Genomic DNA, 13,186 nt, shown 5'->3' on the forward strand with positions numbered 1-13,186 from the left:
TTTTCTGTGCTTGTGAATGGAAGTGCAGCTGGGTACTTTAAGAGCAAAAAGGGTATAGTCGGGGTGACCTAATTTCTCCTTTTTTATTCTTGTTAGTGGGTGAAGCATTGATTTTCATGATACAAAAGGTTTAAGAAGAAGAATTGATTTCTGGTTTTCAAACTAAAAGTGATGGCATTGTGGTTAGTCATTTGCAATTTGCATATGACACACTTATTTTTCTTGATGCTGATGAAGAGCAAGTTAAGAATCTGGGATTATTTCTTCTTTCCTTTGAGATGTTAACAGGTTTGAAGATCAAGTTTGCAAAGAGTCAAATATTTGGTGTTAGATTTGAAGGAGATTTAACTGTTTTATTTATTTATTTATATTCTTGGTTGTTACAGTAGTGTTCTTGCTACCATTTGTTTAGGTTTTTCTCTTGGTGACAAGTGTGGAGGGGTTGCTAAATGGGATAAAATTATAGATAAATTCATTGCAAGGCTAGCAGGCTGGAAGAAGTCTTTACTCTGAAGAGCATGTAAGATAACTTTGATCAATAGTGCTCTAGCCAGTCTTCTCTACTTAATACATGTCACTTTATGAGATGACTGCTTCAGTCATTAAGAAACTAGAAAAATAATAAGAGGCGTTTTATGGAATGATAACAAAGGAAGAAAGAAACTACACTTGGTTAAATGGAGTGCTCTTTGTGGAAGAAAAAAGCATGGTAGTCTTGGTATTTGAATTTTAACAGACAAATCAAGATCTTTTATCAAAATGGACTTGGAGGTTTGCATCTGAAGATGAATTTCTATGGAAGACTATTATCTCTGAAAAGTATGGTCATGATGAAGTTGATTGGATTCCTAAACTCCTAAGTGCACTTATGGCAGATCAGTGTGGAAAGCGATTATGAAGTATAAATCTTTAGTTTTGAAATTTGTTAAATTCAATGTCAATACTGGTGTTACTGTCAGATTTTGGGATGATAACTGGTTGTATGATTTACAAATCAAAACGTGTTATCCTAATCTCTATGCTTTATCCGGAGCTAAACACCTATCAGTGGTAGAAATTTGTAATACATATGGTCATTCTTATCCTTGGAATCTTCAAACTCCAACAAGACTTAATGCTGCAGCCGGAACAGAACTTCAGATTCTTCTTTCAGACTTATCATCTTTTACATTAACTCGTGAGCTACCAGATGAATTGTAATGGACTTCGAACAAAAGCAAAGTGTTTTCAGTTAAGTCTCTTTATGATAAAATCTCACTGGAAGAAGGTATTATTCATAACAACTCAATTTTTACCTTTATATGGAACTTAAAATGCCCTCCAAAATTAGTTTTTTTCTTATGGCTTAATGCTCATAATAGACTTCCAACAGGAGATTTGCTGAGAACCGGGGGTATTGATGTGCCTGGTAATTGTGTTTTCTGCAACAATATTGAATCCAATGCTCATCTCCTTCTGCATTGCACCTTTGCTAAAGAACATCTTTCTTATTAAACCAAAGTGGATTTTCTGTATACATATGGACATCATTCCATCACTGCAAGCTTGGCATCTATCTTAGCATAATCCAACAAATTTAGTTGTTTGGAATCTGTTGCATGTTGCCATCATCTGGAGCATTTGGAAGGAGAGAAATGCAAGAATTTTCTCTGACAGAAGATGTAATACTATTGCAGTGGCTAATAAAACTATTTATTGTCTCTTCACTTGGATCTTGTCTATCAAAGATTTTAAAAATGTTAATTCTTCAATAGTCATGTCATATAGATATCTAGTTAAGTCAAGTCTATCTAGGCTTCTTGCCCGTTGGTAGTTTGTTACCAACATTTTCTTTTTCTTTCTTTGTTTTTGTAATTTGTTCAGGGCAGTATAGTCTTGATACCCCTCTTTTTTGATCAATGAATTTTCTTGGCTTATAAAAGAAGAAGCATTTATTTTTATTGTGGTACGATGCAAATAAGACTGACATCTCATATTACCGGTTATAGAAAAGAGAAACACAGGAGAGTCTCTGTCTGGGACACATGAAAGGTGTAGTTCTAGTGAAACTAGAATAACGCGTTAAAAGCTATCAAAAATCATAGATACACTTCGAAGTGTATGTACCGTTTGAGTGGAGGGGTGGGGCCCACTTCTGCCCACCCCTATCCCAATGTAGAGAGAGTGACATTTCTGCCGCCGGATCCCCTCTCGGCGTACACTTCGAAGTGTATGTAGCAAAACTAAAAAGCTATTGTTGTGAGCCTGTGCTATGGTTAGTATCTTTTTGTTTGTCTGTTTAGCTTTTGACACGTTTTCCTCGCATGTATCCTTTTTCTCTTCTTCTCATACTAGGATATAACCCGTGCCGTAACGGCACGGGTATTGAGTTGTTCTGTTAATCGTCGAATGCCTTGTTAACATATTTAAGGCACGTGCTTTGCTGCTTTGGGTTGGCACTTCCCCATGTTATCATAACATATTCGGGGTCTGTCTAGTGTCTATGCATTTGTTCCGTAGTGATCTATAAAAATCTGAAGTGATCTAAATTCGGCGCCTGGCTGTGTATAAAGCTAGGTGATATATAAAAATCCGGAATGAGGATAGAACATAAATAATGAAATTTAGATTCTTCTAAAACAAAAATGTCAGGTCTAAGAAGAAACGTAAAGACACTCAAGAATGGGTTGAAAAGTTACTAATGGCGCAAAAAGTTAACAAAGTAGTATAACAATAATGAAGGTTATTAAGCCGACACCAATTACATAACTCCAGTAAACTTGAAATAAGTGGTCAGCTGAATATTACAAAACCCAATATAGGTAATACGGGAAAAATCTCAACAATCGGACCAAAGTTGCAAGAAATATTAGGATCTCTTTGGTCTGCTACGGGTCTATCCCTCTACCACTCCAGAAACACTATCCCAGCCAGAAGATTAGTTGCTTATTTACAATCCCAGAGATAGAAGAGAAATTGACACTATGCTTACTCCTTACCTTCGACCTCGGTATCAGCTTCAAGCAGGCATAGCAAATCGCCCACTGAGTCACCAATAAACAGTCACGTTCAACTTGCCATTTGCACTTTCGTACTGCTGAAATATTTTCTTGTAAGATTTAACTTTTTATATAGTAAATTGTAAACTGCATTACCCTGAGAATTTCTCCTGTAGGAACCCATCTTCATAATCAAACTCATTTTCTTGTATAGTAGACTCACTGTTCAAAAGCATTGAACATAAAAAGATAATCGCTGAAAATATAAATTAGAATGGCTAAATAGTCAAAACATGAGATGGGATAATTCATCCAAAGACCCACATCCTCTAGGAACGGATGGCTTCGTAGCTAATTAGAGCAACGCAAGTGTCTCACTCGGAGGATGTTTCATTTCAAACTAAGTCAAAGAGTAAGCTTATAAGTGGCCTTTGACGTAGGGCAAAACATAACGAAGTAATCACATTGAAGTATATGGCATGACAACCTGAGTACATCGAAATAGTTAACGTATTTTGCACACCCATGCCTAAGCTACATGAAGGTCGTCATATAGATGTAAATCTGATTAATCTCAACAAAAATCATGCACATTAATATTGAAGCCCTATTTTTTGTGGTTCTTTTATGGTGATAAATTGCAAGGAAAGTTCATTTACATAAACATATGGATGTATAAATTCAAAGTAATTTTTAGCCGACAATGTTCAATCTCCTTTGAGTACATGATGATAGCCATTAAATCTTTGTAGTGGCTGAGAAGTTGGTTTCGAACACTAAATAAGAGGCAGAATTAACACCTACATTGCAGTTTCTATTCAACTGACATACTACTTGTCTGGATGGTGTGATATACATCATGCACAACAATCAAATTGGAAAAAGGGAACCCTAAGCATCTGTTCATGATCACAAATAGCTACTATAGCCACATTTGATACACTTAAGTAGCAAGCAGCAAAGATCTGTTTAAAAACACAGTAATGTGAGATTGTTTACCTTTACAAATTCCGATGAAGAATTTCTTGCCCGAACCTATTTGTAACCGTACACCTGTGATAGGAAATATTCATATAAGTTCCAAAAAACTATTAACCAACCATTTCGATTTTTTATAAGAGTAGAATCTTTTAACAAAAAAATAGAGAGAAAATAAATACAGATTTACCTTTCATCCAAATTTAATGGCTCTAATTAAATCTTGTATTAAAGAAGTCTTAATACAAAAACTTTACGCTCACCATAAATAGATATACCGGGCAACAATATAATTATTTCAACCGGTGATCAAAGAAAACAAAGGACTCCAGAACATATCCTTGATGAATATGTACATCAATTCATAGGCAACTCTTGCTTGGGAGGATTTATAGAATCCACCAACTATGAGCTCAAGTGTAACTTGCTTTGGTGGCTTCAATTTCCTTATTGGTCCAGGGTTTAAGAAGCAATCATACTAAAGATGAAGACAACATTCTCTTAAGATCATATAAAAAACAAATCGAGGTAGGAAAGAAAAAAATACAGCGAGAGACATGCATTACATCAGGATCAGTAGAACCATCATTTTTGAGTATTTTAACGACGACCTCTGTCACATTCCATTTAACCACTTGGTGAAGTTCTGCAAGGAAATCTTTTTATCTACGGACAACGTCTCTTAAAAATACCAAAGCTACTTATTAAATTTTATATTTTTTTGCTCTTTGGGAAATACCAAAGATAAGAAAATTATGTCTATAGACAACATTCTCTTTAGATCATATGAAAAAAAAATTGAGTCGAGATAAGAAAGAAAAAAATACAGCGAGAGGCATACATTACATCAGGATTAGTAGAACCATTTTTTTTGGAGTATTTTAACGACGACCTTTGTCACATTCCATTTAGCCCCTTGGTGATGTCCTGCAATGAAATGTATGTGTCTACAGACAACGTCTCGTAAAAAATGCCAAAACCACTTATTGAATTTTATATTTTTTTTCTCTCTGCGAAATACATAGAAAAATAAATCATGTCTTTGAAACACAGACCCCCCTAGGCTTTTGAATCTGCAGCTCTAATGGGTTTGGTGGCAGACCCATAAGCACTATCGATAATTTCATACTAAAATACTTACCAAGTTCTGTTTGATGATATTTGATAAATAATTGCAAACCCGACCTATATAATCATCACAAAAAGAGCTATACTTACAGTGTCTTTCATTACCGGTATTCTTTCTCTCCTGCTATTGTTTCCTTCAGTATGAAATGCAACTCTGTATATCAAAGTTCTGTTTGTTATTTCACCTAACATCTAGAATGCATCCATAAAGTGTCATTTCAATGTGCATGGATTAGGCAAGGATACTTGAAACAACACACCTAAGAACAGAACTGAAAACAGATCAGAAAACCCATATAATGCAATTGTAATGTCATGTTGATTACGTCAATGAATACCGAACCTAGATAATCCAGAACATTTTGATTAAATTTGGATTTACATATAAATTGAAAACCAATCTCATTCGAAAATCAATTGAAAGAGATCCGGCGTAAATTTTTTTGGGTTAGGCTGTTTATTTACCTTTGCAAATTCAATGCGTCCTTCCATATGTTAAAAGAACGAATCATTCGATGATTGATCATTTAAAAATCCATTGATCGATGATTCCATATTATCAACCAATACGAAAGGGAAAAAATTTCTTTGAGAAAACCATTCGACAGTTTTCAATTGCAACTGAACGAAATAGATTTGATGAGAATACCTAGGGTTTGACCAAGGCTTTTTTATTGAGAAGAACAGAAACGGTCGACATTGAATGACAGAGTAACTCAGCAGAGTGAACGAGTGTAGGGCTCATACATACTAAAACAAGAGGGCCGAAAGAAAGGAATTAAATAAATAATGGGATCGTGACCGTCCTTTATATCCCCAAAATGTAAATCTCAAGATTTTGAATCTCAACCATTCTTTATGTCCCTAAACTGTAAATTTCAAGATAGTTAAATCTGGACCATCCAAGAGAGAAAACACCATTGTCCCTTATAATATAGATATCTTTTTCAACGCATTCTGACTGACATTCCTTTTTATAATTCTTTATGTAGGATCAGAATTTCGCGACAACGATACACTCGCGAATTTCTTAACAACGCATTACAAAAATGTCACAGAGCACTTTGAGAAACGACACAATAGGTGACATTAGCTTAAACATAAGAAAAATGTAATAACTTTGCGAAGATTAGAAGATCTGCGAAATTAACATTTGTAAGCTTGCGATATCATCGCAAGCCAGATCCGAAATTAGGGGAAATCTTAACTGTATATGAGCTGTCATCCACTAGGTAGCATCCTATATAAAGAGAAAGGTAGGAGAGAGAAAAGTAACTGGTATTATTATTATCTTCTTATTCTTCCCCAAAAACCAGAGAGAGAGAGCTCCAAATACTCATTAATGGAGTCTCAATGTAATTCATATGTAATTCAATGATCATAGTGAAACCTAATCCCGTGGATGTAGATCAAATTGATCGAACCACGTAAATCTTGTGTCTTATTTTATATTTTCATTATCTTTATCTTTATTTTCATATCAAATAAGTTTAGATCTAGAAATCATAGTCATGATAATACAAGGGGTGTGTTGTAGGATTTCCTGCAACTACATTTTTGGCGCTAGAAACAGGGAGGAGTAAAGGATTTATCCCTCCTGTAGCTTGTTGGTTCAAAATTTTTTCATGAAGATTAGCTACTGTTCATATTTTTCTAGATCTACAAAGTTTAAGTTCAAAAATGGAAATTTCATGGAAGAAATCACACTTTCAGGGAGTAACATCATCAACAATTCAAAGACATGAAAAGAGGGAGAGAAAAAAATTAGTTGTTGTAGTGAAATTTAAGGAAAAAATGGAAGTTTCAGTGGAAGATTTTCATGTTAAGGAGAAGAAACAAGGGAAAGACGAAGATAAGATAAGAGGCAGGCGCTGTAATTTCTATCACAAACAGAAATTCGCACAGATGGTTTAAGGTTGAGCGAACAACAAATAGGTCACGGGTTCGAATTCGCAGAGACACATATTTTTCATTATCTTCTCATTTGCATGGGAGAATAAAAGAATAAGGAAAAAAATTATGCGGAGAGGTTCTTGCACAATTGGTCCAGAGAGCAGTATGTGCGTTCGTGGTCGCAAGTTCGAATTCGCCTGCGAACATAGTTTTCTTCTTTTTTACAGATAGCAAAAAAATGAATAATTTCGCAATATTGTTTCATTATTTCGCAAACAAGAGGCAGCACAATTGGTCATCTGCGAAGTTAATGAGTTCATGGTCGTGTGATCAAGTCCCAACACCTGCGTATTTTTTCGCACAAATATTTCTTTGATTATTTCGCACAGAAGAGAGTTGATGATAATTTCGCAGAGATATTTCGCAAAGAAGAAGTTTGCACAGTTGGTCAGGAGGCATAAATGAAAGCAGCAGGTCGGGGGATCAATTCTTGCTTGTAGCATGTTTATTTTTGTTGCACGAAATTTATACAGAAGTGCCTCTCACACAGTTGGAATTTGATTACTTCGTAAGAACTTTGATTACTTCGCAAGAGAGGCTTAGCACAGTTGGTATGGTGCGAGAAAATACAAGAAGCAGGTCAAGGGTTCAAGTCTCACTTCTCACACTTCTTTTTGCTTCGCGAAATTCATACATTTCAAGGCATTTATTCACTTCTTTGACAACAACATCGACTCACATGAAAGATAAGTACCACTTCCTTGAACATTTTACTTTATACTAAGAACGAATAAAAGATTTTTGATTTGATTTACAAAAAGCGATTCAATCGCACGATTACAAAGATTTCAAGATTTCAAAGATTATAAAGATTACTAAGATTTCAAGATTACAAAGACTTCAAAATTACAGAGATTTCGAGATTTCAAAATTACAGAAAACTGAGAAAATTCAATTTATATGTTTCTATAGAATATTTTTTTTGCAGAGAATAAAATGATTTTTGATTCGATTTACAAAACGCGATAGAATCGCAGAATTACAAAGATTTCACAACTACAAAGATTTCAGAGTTACCATGTATTAGAATTTCTCTTGAATATTTACTTTGATTCAAATGATATGATATTATGAGAATGAAAGAATGAATGAAAGAGATGACAGAAATGAAAATATGAATGAGAGAATAAAGAAACGCGAACATTTCGCAGAAACAAAGAGACGCGAAAATTTTGCAGAAACAAAAAGAGAAAGGGGCGAACCTTTATGGCGTACACCCTAGTTCACGAATACAATTTCGCAAGAGGAAAATGTAAGACCTAAAGTACGTCATATAAGGGGGTACCTGTTGCATGGCTCAGGGAAAGGCTACACCGCCACCAGAACCTGAGTCATGGAGATTTGGGGTCAATAAAGCCCATCCGGGAGAGATACCTTGGATTCTCAGATTAAGCTTATGACTTAGGTTGGGCGACTAAGGTAATAAGGACTCTCCCAAGGAGTGCAGAATCTGATCAAGGCGCCGAGGTACACGGTTTAGTCAAGAGTTCCAGGGGCGTCTGGAGCGTACCTTGCCATTCTTGACAAGTCTTGGCTTATACTGCACTCGGCCCGAAGAAAATCCCACTTAGGGTGCAGTCTCGTAACCATAAGCCCTATAGGTAAAAGGTACAAGAGGCTGTGAAAACAACTGGTTGTTTTTAAGACCGGATGGGAGGAGCTAACCTTGTATGGTAGAAGTGCGCCTCTTTGAAGGGGCAACCAGGGGGGAGATAAGGGCGGCACCCTCCATTAGGGAGCTAATAAGTGTCTTAAGACGCAAATGTCATGTGGATTTTTACTCGAAAGGGTATTAAGACTTGTCATATTTGTGCGACAATCCTGAAGAGGCAATAATACTAGAGAAAAAGATAAGACGAGATCAATGGGTCATTACATGAAAGTGTGAAGACGTCCTGCGATTTCATCGCAAGACGACAATGTCATGAGGCTTTGTTTTCGCAAGAATATTTAGGCCTGTCATATTGCCGCAACAATCCTGAAGAGGCAATAATACAAAAGAAAAAGTTAAGGCAAGATCAATGGGTTTTTGCATGAATGTGCAAAGACGTCCTGCGATTTTGTCGCAATGACAAGAGGTGGAAAAATAAGACCTTTAACTAGGAAGGCAAAATAAGACCACATAAGAAAATGAGTAAGCAAATAAACTTGCGAATATGTATATGGAAATGAAACTGAGGCAGTGAAAATGCCGCAGACTTGATACTATGATCATACTGTTATGAGATACTAATAGTGCAGGAAAGAGGGAAGATGAAACACAAGTAAGAACTTGTGAATAACAATAACTACACGAAGAAAAATGCATACACTAAAGAAAAAGACAGAGAATGAAGAATGAAAGAAATTTAAAGCTACATCAATTTTAGACGACAAAATGAGCTAAGTAACACAAACCTTAACTATACATTGCAATAGATAAGCATTTTCATCATACAAGCATCATACTCGCATCATAAAAGCATTGCATAAGCATTTCATGGCATAAACATCACATACACATTTCATAACATAATCATCACATAAGCATTATGTTCGCATAAATACTTTACAAAACTGTACGGAATAATATTGCAGAATTGCAATAATATCGCAGAATTTAGCAGAATTATCCAGGACTATTCAGAATTTCACAGGATTATTCAAGAATTTCGCAAGATTATTCAGAACTTCACAAAATGATTCAGAATTTCGCAGAATGATTCAAAATTTCGTAGAATGTGTCAGAATTTCGAGGAATATGATTCTTCCGAATGATGTGATTATCTCGCTCAATTATTTCGCACAATTATAAGCAACTTGAAGAGATTATACTATCGCATGAGCACAAAACATGAGACAGAGGCAAGATAAGAATGAAGAAACAATTCGCACATTCAACATTTTTTCAAGGATTCTACCCTCATAGATAAAGAACAGAGGCAACTATGGATTACCAAGAAAACATTTTATGTTCTTTATCTTCTCGGCAAGAATCACCAAAAATGGAGTAATAATTTCGCATGAATAGAGGCAATACTTATTATTCTCATTCAAGGACGGATACTTCTTATATTTCGAGGATTGAGTACTTCTTATACTTCTTCAAGGATACTTCATACTTCGCATACTTCAAGAGATGATACTTCTTATTTACTTCGCAACGCTCCGGAACTTCACAAAAGAATAGAGGCAAGTACGTACTTTTCAAGTCCAATATTCTTTCGCTCGTTCCTTCATCAACAAAGATCAAAGACTACTCCAACAACACGTATCTCTCTCCAACAACTACAACAATGAATTTTTTTTCCTGAAGATCGCTCTTCAAGCAATATTCAAGAAAAAAGAGGCAAGATGTAGGATCAGAATTTCGCGACAACGATACGCTCGCGAAATTCTTAACAACGCATTACAAAAATGTCGCAGAGCACTTTGAAAAACGACACAATAGGTGATATTAGCTTAAACATAAGAAAAATGTAATAACTTTGCGAAGATTAGAAGATCTGCGAAATTAACATTTGCAAGCTTGCGATATCATCGCAAGCCAGATTCGAAATTAGGGGAAATCTTAACTGTATATGAGCTGTCATCCACTAGGTAACATCCTATATAAAGAGAAAGGTAGGAAAGAGAAAAGTAACTGGTATTATTATTATCTTCTTATTCTTCCCCAAAAACCGGAGAGAGAGAGCTTCAAATACTCATTAATGGAGTCTCAATGTAATTCATATGTAATTCAATGATCATAGTGAAACCTAATCCCGTGAATGTAGATCAAATTGATCGAACCACGTAAATCTTGTGTCTTATTTTCTATTTTCATTATCTTTATCTTTATTTTCATACCAAATAAGTTTAGATCTAGAAATCATAATCATGATAATACAAGGGATGTGTTGTAGGATTTCCTGCAACTACACTTTATATATATAGAATCTTACTCCCTTCGTGCTGCAAGTGAGATCACCTGATTGACTGTTGGAAACTCAAGTCTATGCCATGATAAAATAAACAGCACCAACATATATGGTATATATGATACACGCAAGAAATTAATTACAGTACGGAGGTTAGGACTGTATCACTTTGACGCTAAATGTAAATCATCCCAGTACAGGCCAACTATCAAAACAAATCTTATGGTATTCCAAAGTTGCGGAAGGCCTTGGTAACTTTGGACAAATTTTATTAATCAGAATAACAAAGGATTACATACTCTACATCTTTGTTTAGCATTGTTTTATATATATACATATATGTATATATATATATATATATATTTAATCCAGGTAGGCAGTGAGGAACCCAAATTTTTGTTATACATTATTTCTTTAGTTGTTCATTGCTTGCTATTCGTAATGCAGCTGCATGTAATCGTAGCAGGTTCATGATGCTGTAATGGTCCATTTTTCTCTAAATCGTCTTCTTCCCTTAGAATCTTTTTGTTTCTATAAACGAAATATACCACAAGCTGAAGCAACCCCGGAGGACAACCCACAAGATTAGGAGACTGCAAGAGAAAGACAAAGTAGCAAAGTAAGATGCATTAATTAAAACTGACTCAATTTTCATGTAAAGGTTGCCCAAAAGAAATGTTATCAGGTTGATCAAGGTATAGAGTTTAGGTACTAACAGCGAGAAAAAGATCACGGCCTAATAATCCATATGCCATCCAAATTAAACTTGCAAGGAATGAGAATAAAGATAAGTAGAAGGGCATGAATTCCACACTTTTTGTTTTAATCACTTGTTTCTGCATTATATTAGCAGGGTTATTAGACATGCGTAGAATGATAACTAATCGGGAATTTATTGGGTTTAAAAGTAACTATGAACCATATGTGTATACGTACCACAACGATTAATGGTGAAGCATACATTGATACAGAGGCCACTAATCCTACGCATCCGACCAACACTTTACGGTGACGATGATCTTTTAATGCAAATGCCGAAACACATGGAGTGATGCAGAACACCATTACGACATGTATTAAGAGTAAACAAACCATCTTCTGCAATTCATAAATCACAGAAACTTTGAACGTACTGTTCTATAGACACAAAAATCATGACTTTTCTAGTAGTAGAACTTGCCTTGGTTTTTGGTGGAGCAAACCGAAAATATATGATGATGAATGAGAACTCGAGTAAAATCCCAATGCCATTAATGGTGATTAGTGGGAAGTTCTCCCACTTATTGCTCACTACTGGTAAACCATACCATGTATACAATAAACAGTTTAACAACGCAATAGTGTATGGAACACATAAAAATCCTCCGTACTTTTCTTCTATAAGTACCCTTGTAAAGGTTAATCTGCATAAATAACTAAGAGTATTAAAATAAATAAATTTAAGTCGAGCTATGCATAAACCCCTAGATTTTTGTCGTGAACATTACATTGGTGCTGCATACAGAAGCAAAGAGGCGGCATTTCCTGCAAAGATTTGCAACAAATGTTATTGGAGTCCTGTACAATTATTCAAAACAAAATAGAGAGTTTTGATGATTAAAATAAAGAAAATTAAGGAATACCCAATATGCCTATGGCCAAGTGTAAGGTAACTCCCATTAGTCTGTGCCACCAGTACTGAACCAATACAGATAAATCAGTACAATAGTCTTAAACAAAAATTAATATTTATAACACCTAGTTTCTTATGTTAGTTAGCTAGGTTGTTGTTGCTTAACACCTGCTGAACCCCCTGAAGGGTATATATAATAGATGCCGTGGCTAAGTCCAGAGAAAGAAGCCCCACAAATTGAAATGGATAGCAGGATAGGGTTGAGACTCTGAGAGTGGCATGTTCTATTAGTGATAAGTTATTCAATTCCCTGTGAATTAGGAGGTGCCTGTGTACAATGCTTGCTGTCTTCATCAGACATCGACCTCAAGCTTAACAAAATTCGGTGCGAGGAGCTTATTGGAATATTTGTAGCTACACCATACGATTTACGGCTTAAAATGACAAAAATGTTAGGTTTTAATGCTAATGAAGAAAAAGATGCTTTAGTTAAAGAGGGACAGAAATTAGTGAGTGGAACATTTTAGAACAGAATAACATTATTTTTGAGTAAAATCCAGGTTTGGTTTGGAATATAGATTTGGTACCTTTTATTCTCTTTTTGTTTGGAGTTAGGATTAATTAAAGTGTTCTAACAA

At 35.3% G+C, this 13,186-nt stretch overlaps 1 protein-coding gene and 1 long non-coding RNA gene across 5 annotated transcripts; both read right to left on the reverse strand.

Moving 5' to 3' along the window:
- Positions 1-2,698: 2,698 nt before the first annotated feature.
- On the reverse strand, positions 2,699-5,811 carry LOC113299655. Of its 3 annotated transcripts, none has more exons than XR_003335145.1 (3): positions 5,550-5,811; positions 5,175-5,344; positions 2,699-4,883 (listed from the first exon to the last, which is right to left on the reverse strand). It is a non-coding gene; the product is annotated as an uncharacterized LOC113299655 (long non-coding RNA). The 3 variants fall into 3 exon arrangements; XR_003335146.1 differs by having other exon boundaries at positions 2,699-3,200; positions 3,978-5,344; XR_003335144.1 differs by having other exon boundaries at positions 2,699-5,344.
- Positions 5,812-11,184: 5,373 nt separating this feature from the next.
- LOC113293399 (bidirectional sugar transporter SWEET3-like) lies at positions 11,185-12,720 on the reverse strand. Of its 2 annotated transcripts, XM_026542049.1 has the most exons (6): positions 12,559-12,720; positions 12,424-12,460; positions 12,117-12,339; positions 11,873-12,034; positions 11,653-11,772; positions 11,185-11,529 (listed from the first exon to the last, which is right to left on the reverse strand). In XM_026542049.1, exons 1-6 carry the CDS (start codon positions 12,593-12,595, stop codon positions 11,359-11,361), a joined length of 750 nt encoding a protein of 249 aa, XP_026397834.1. In that variant the 5' UTR covers positions 12,596-12,720; the 3' UTR covers positions 11,185-11,358. The 2 variants fall into 2 exon arrangements, with proteins under 2 accessions (XP_026397834.1, XP_026397835.1); XM_026542050.1 differs by lacking the exon at positions 11,653-11,772.
- Between the last annotated feature and the right edge of the window lie 466 nt (positions 12,721-13,186).

This window comes from Papaver somniferum, chromosome 7 (assembly GCF_003573695.1).
Source record: "Papaver somniferum cultivar HN1 chromosome 7, ASM357369v1, whole genome shotgun sequence".
In the NCBI taxonomy this organism is placed as follows: domain Eukaryota; kingdom Viridiplantae; phylum Streptophyta; class Magnoliopsida; order Ranunculales; family Papaveraceae; genus Papaver; species Papaver somniferum.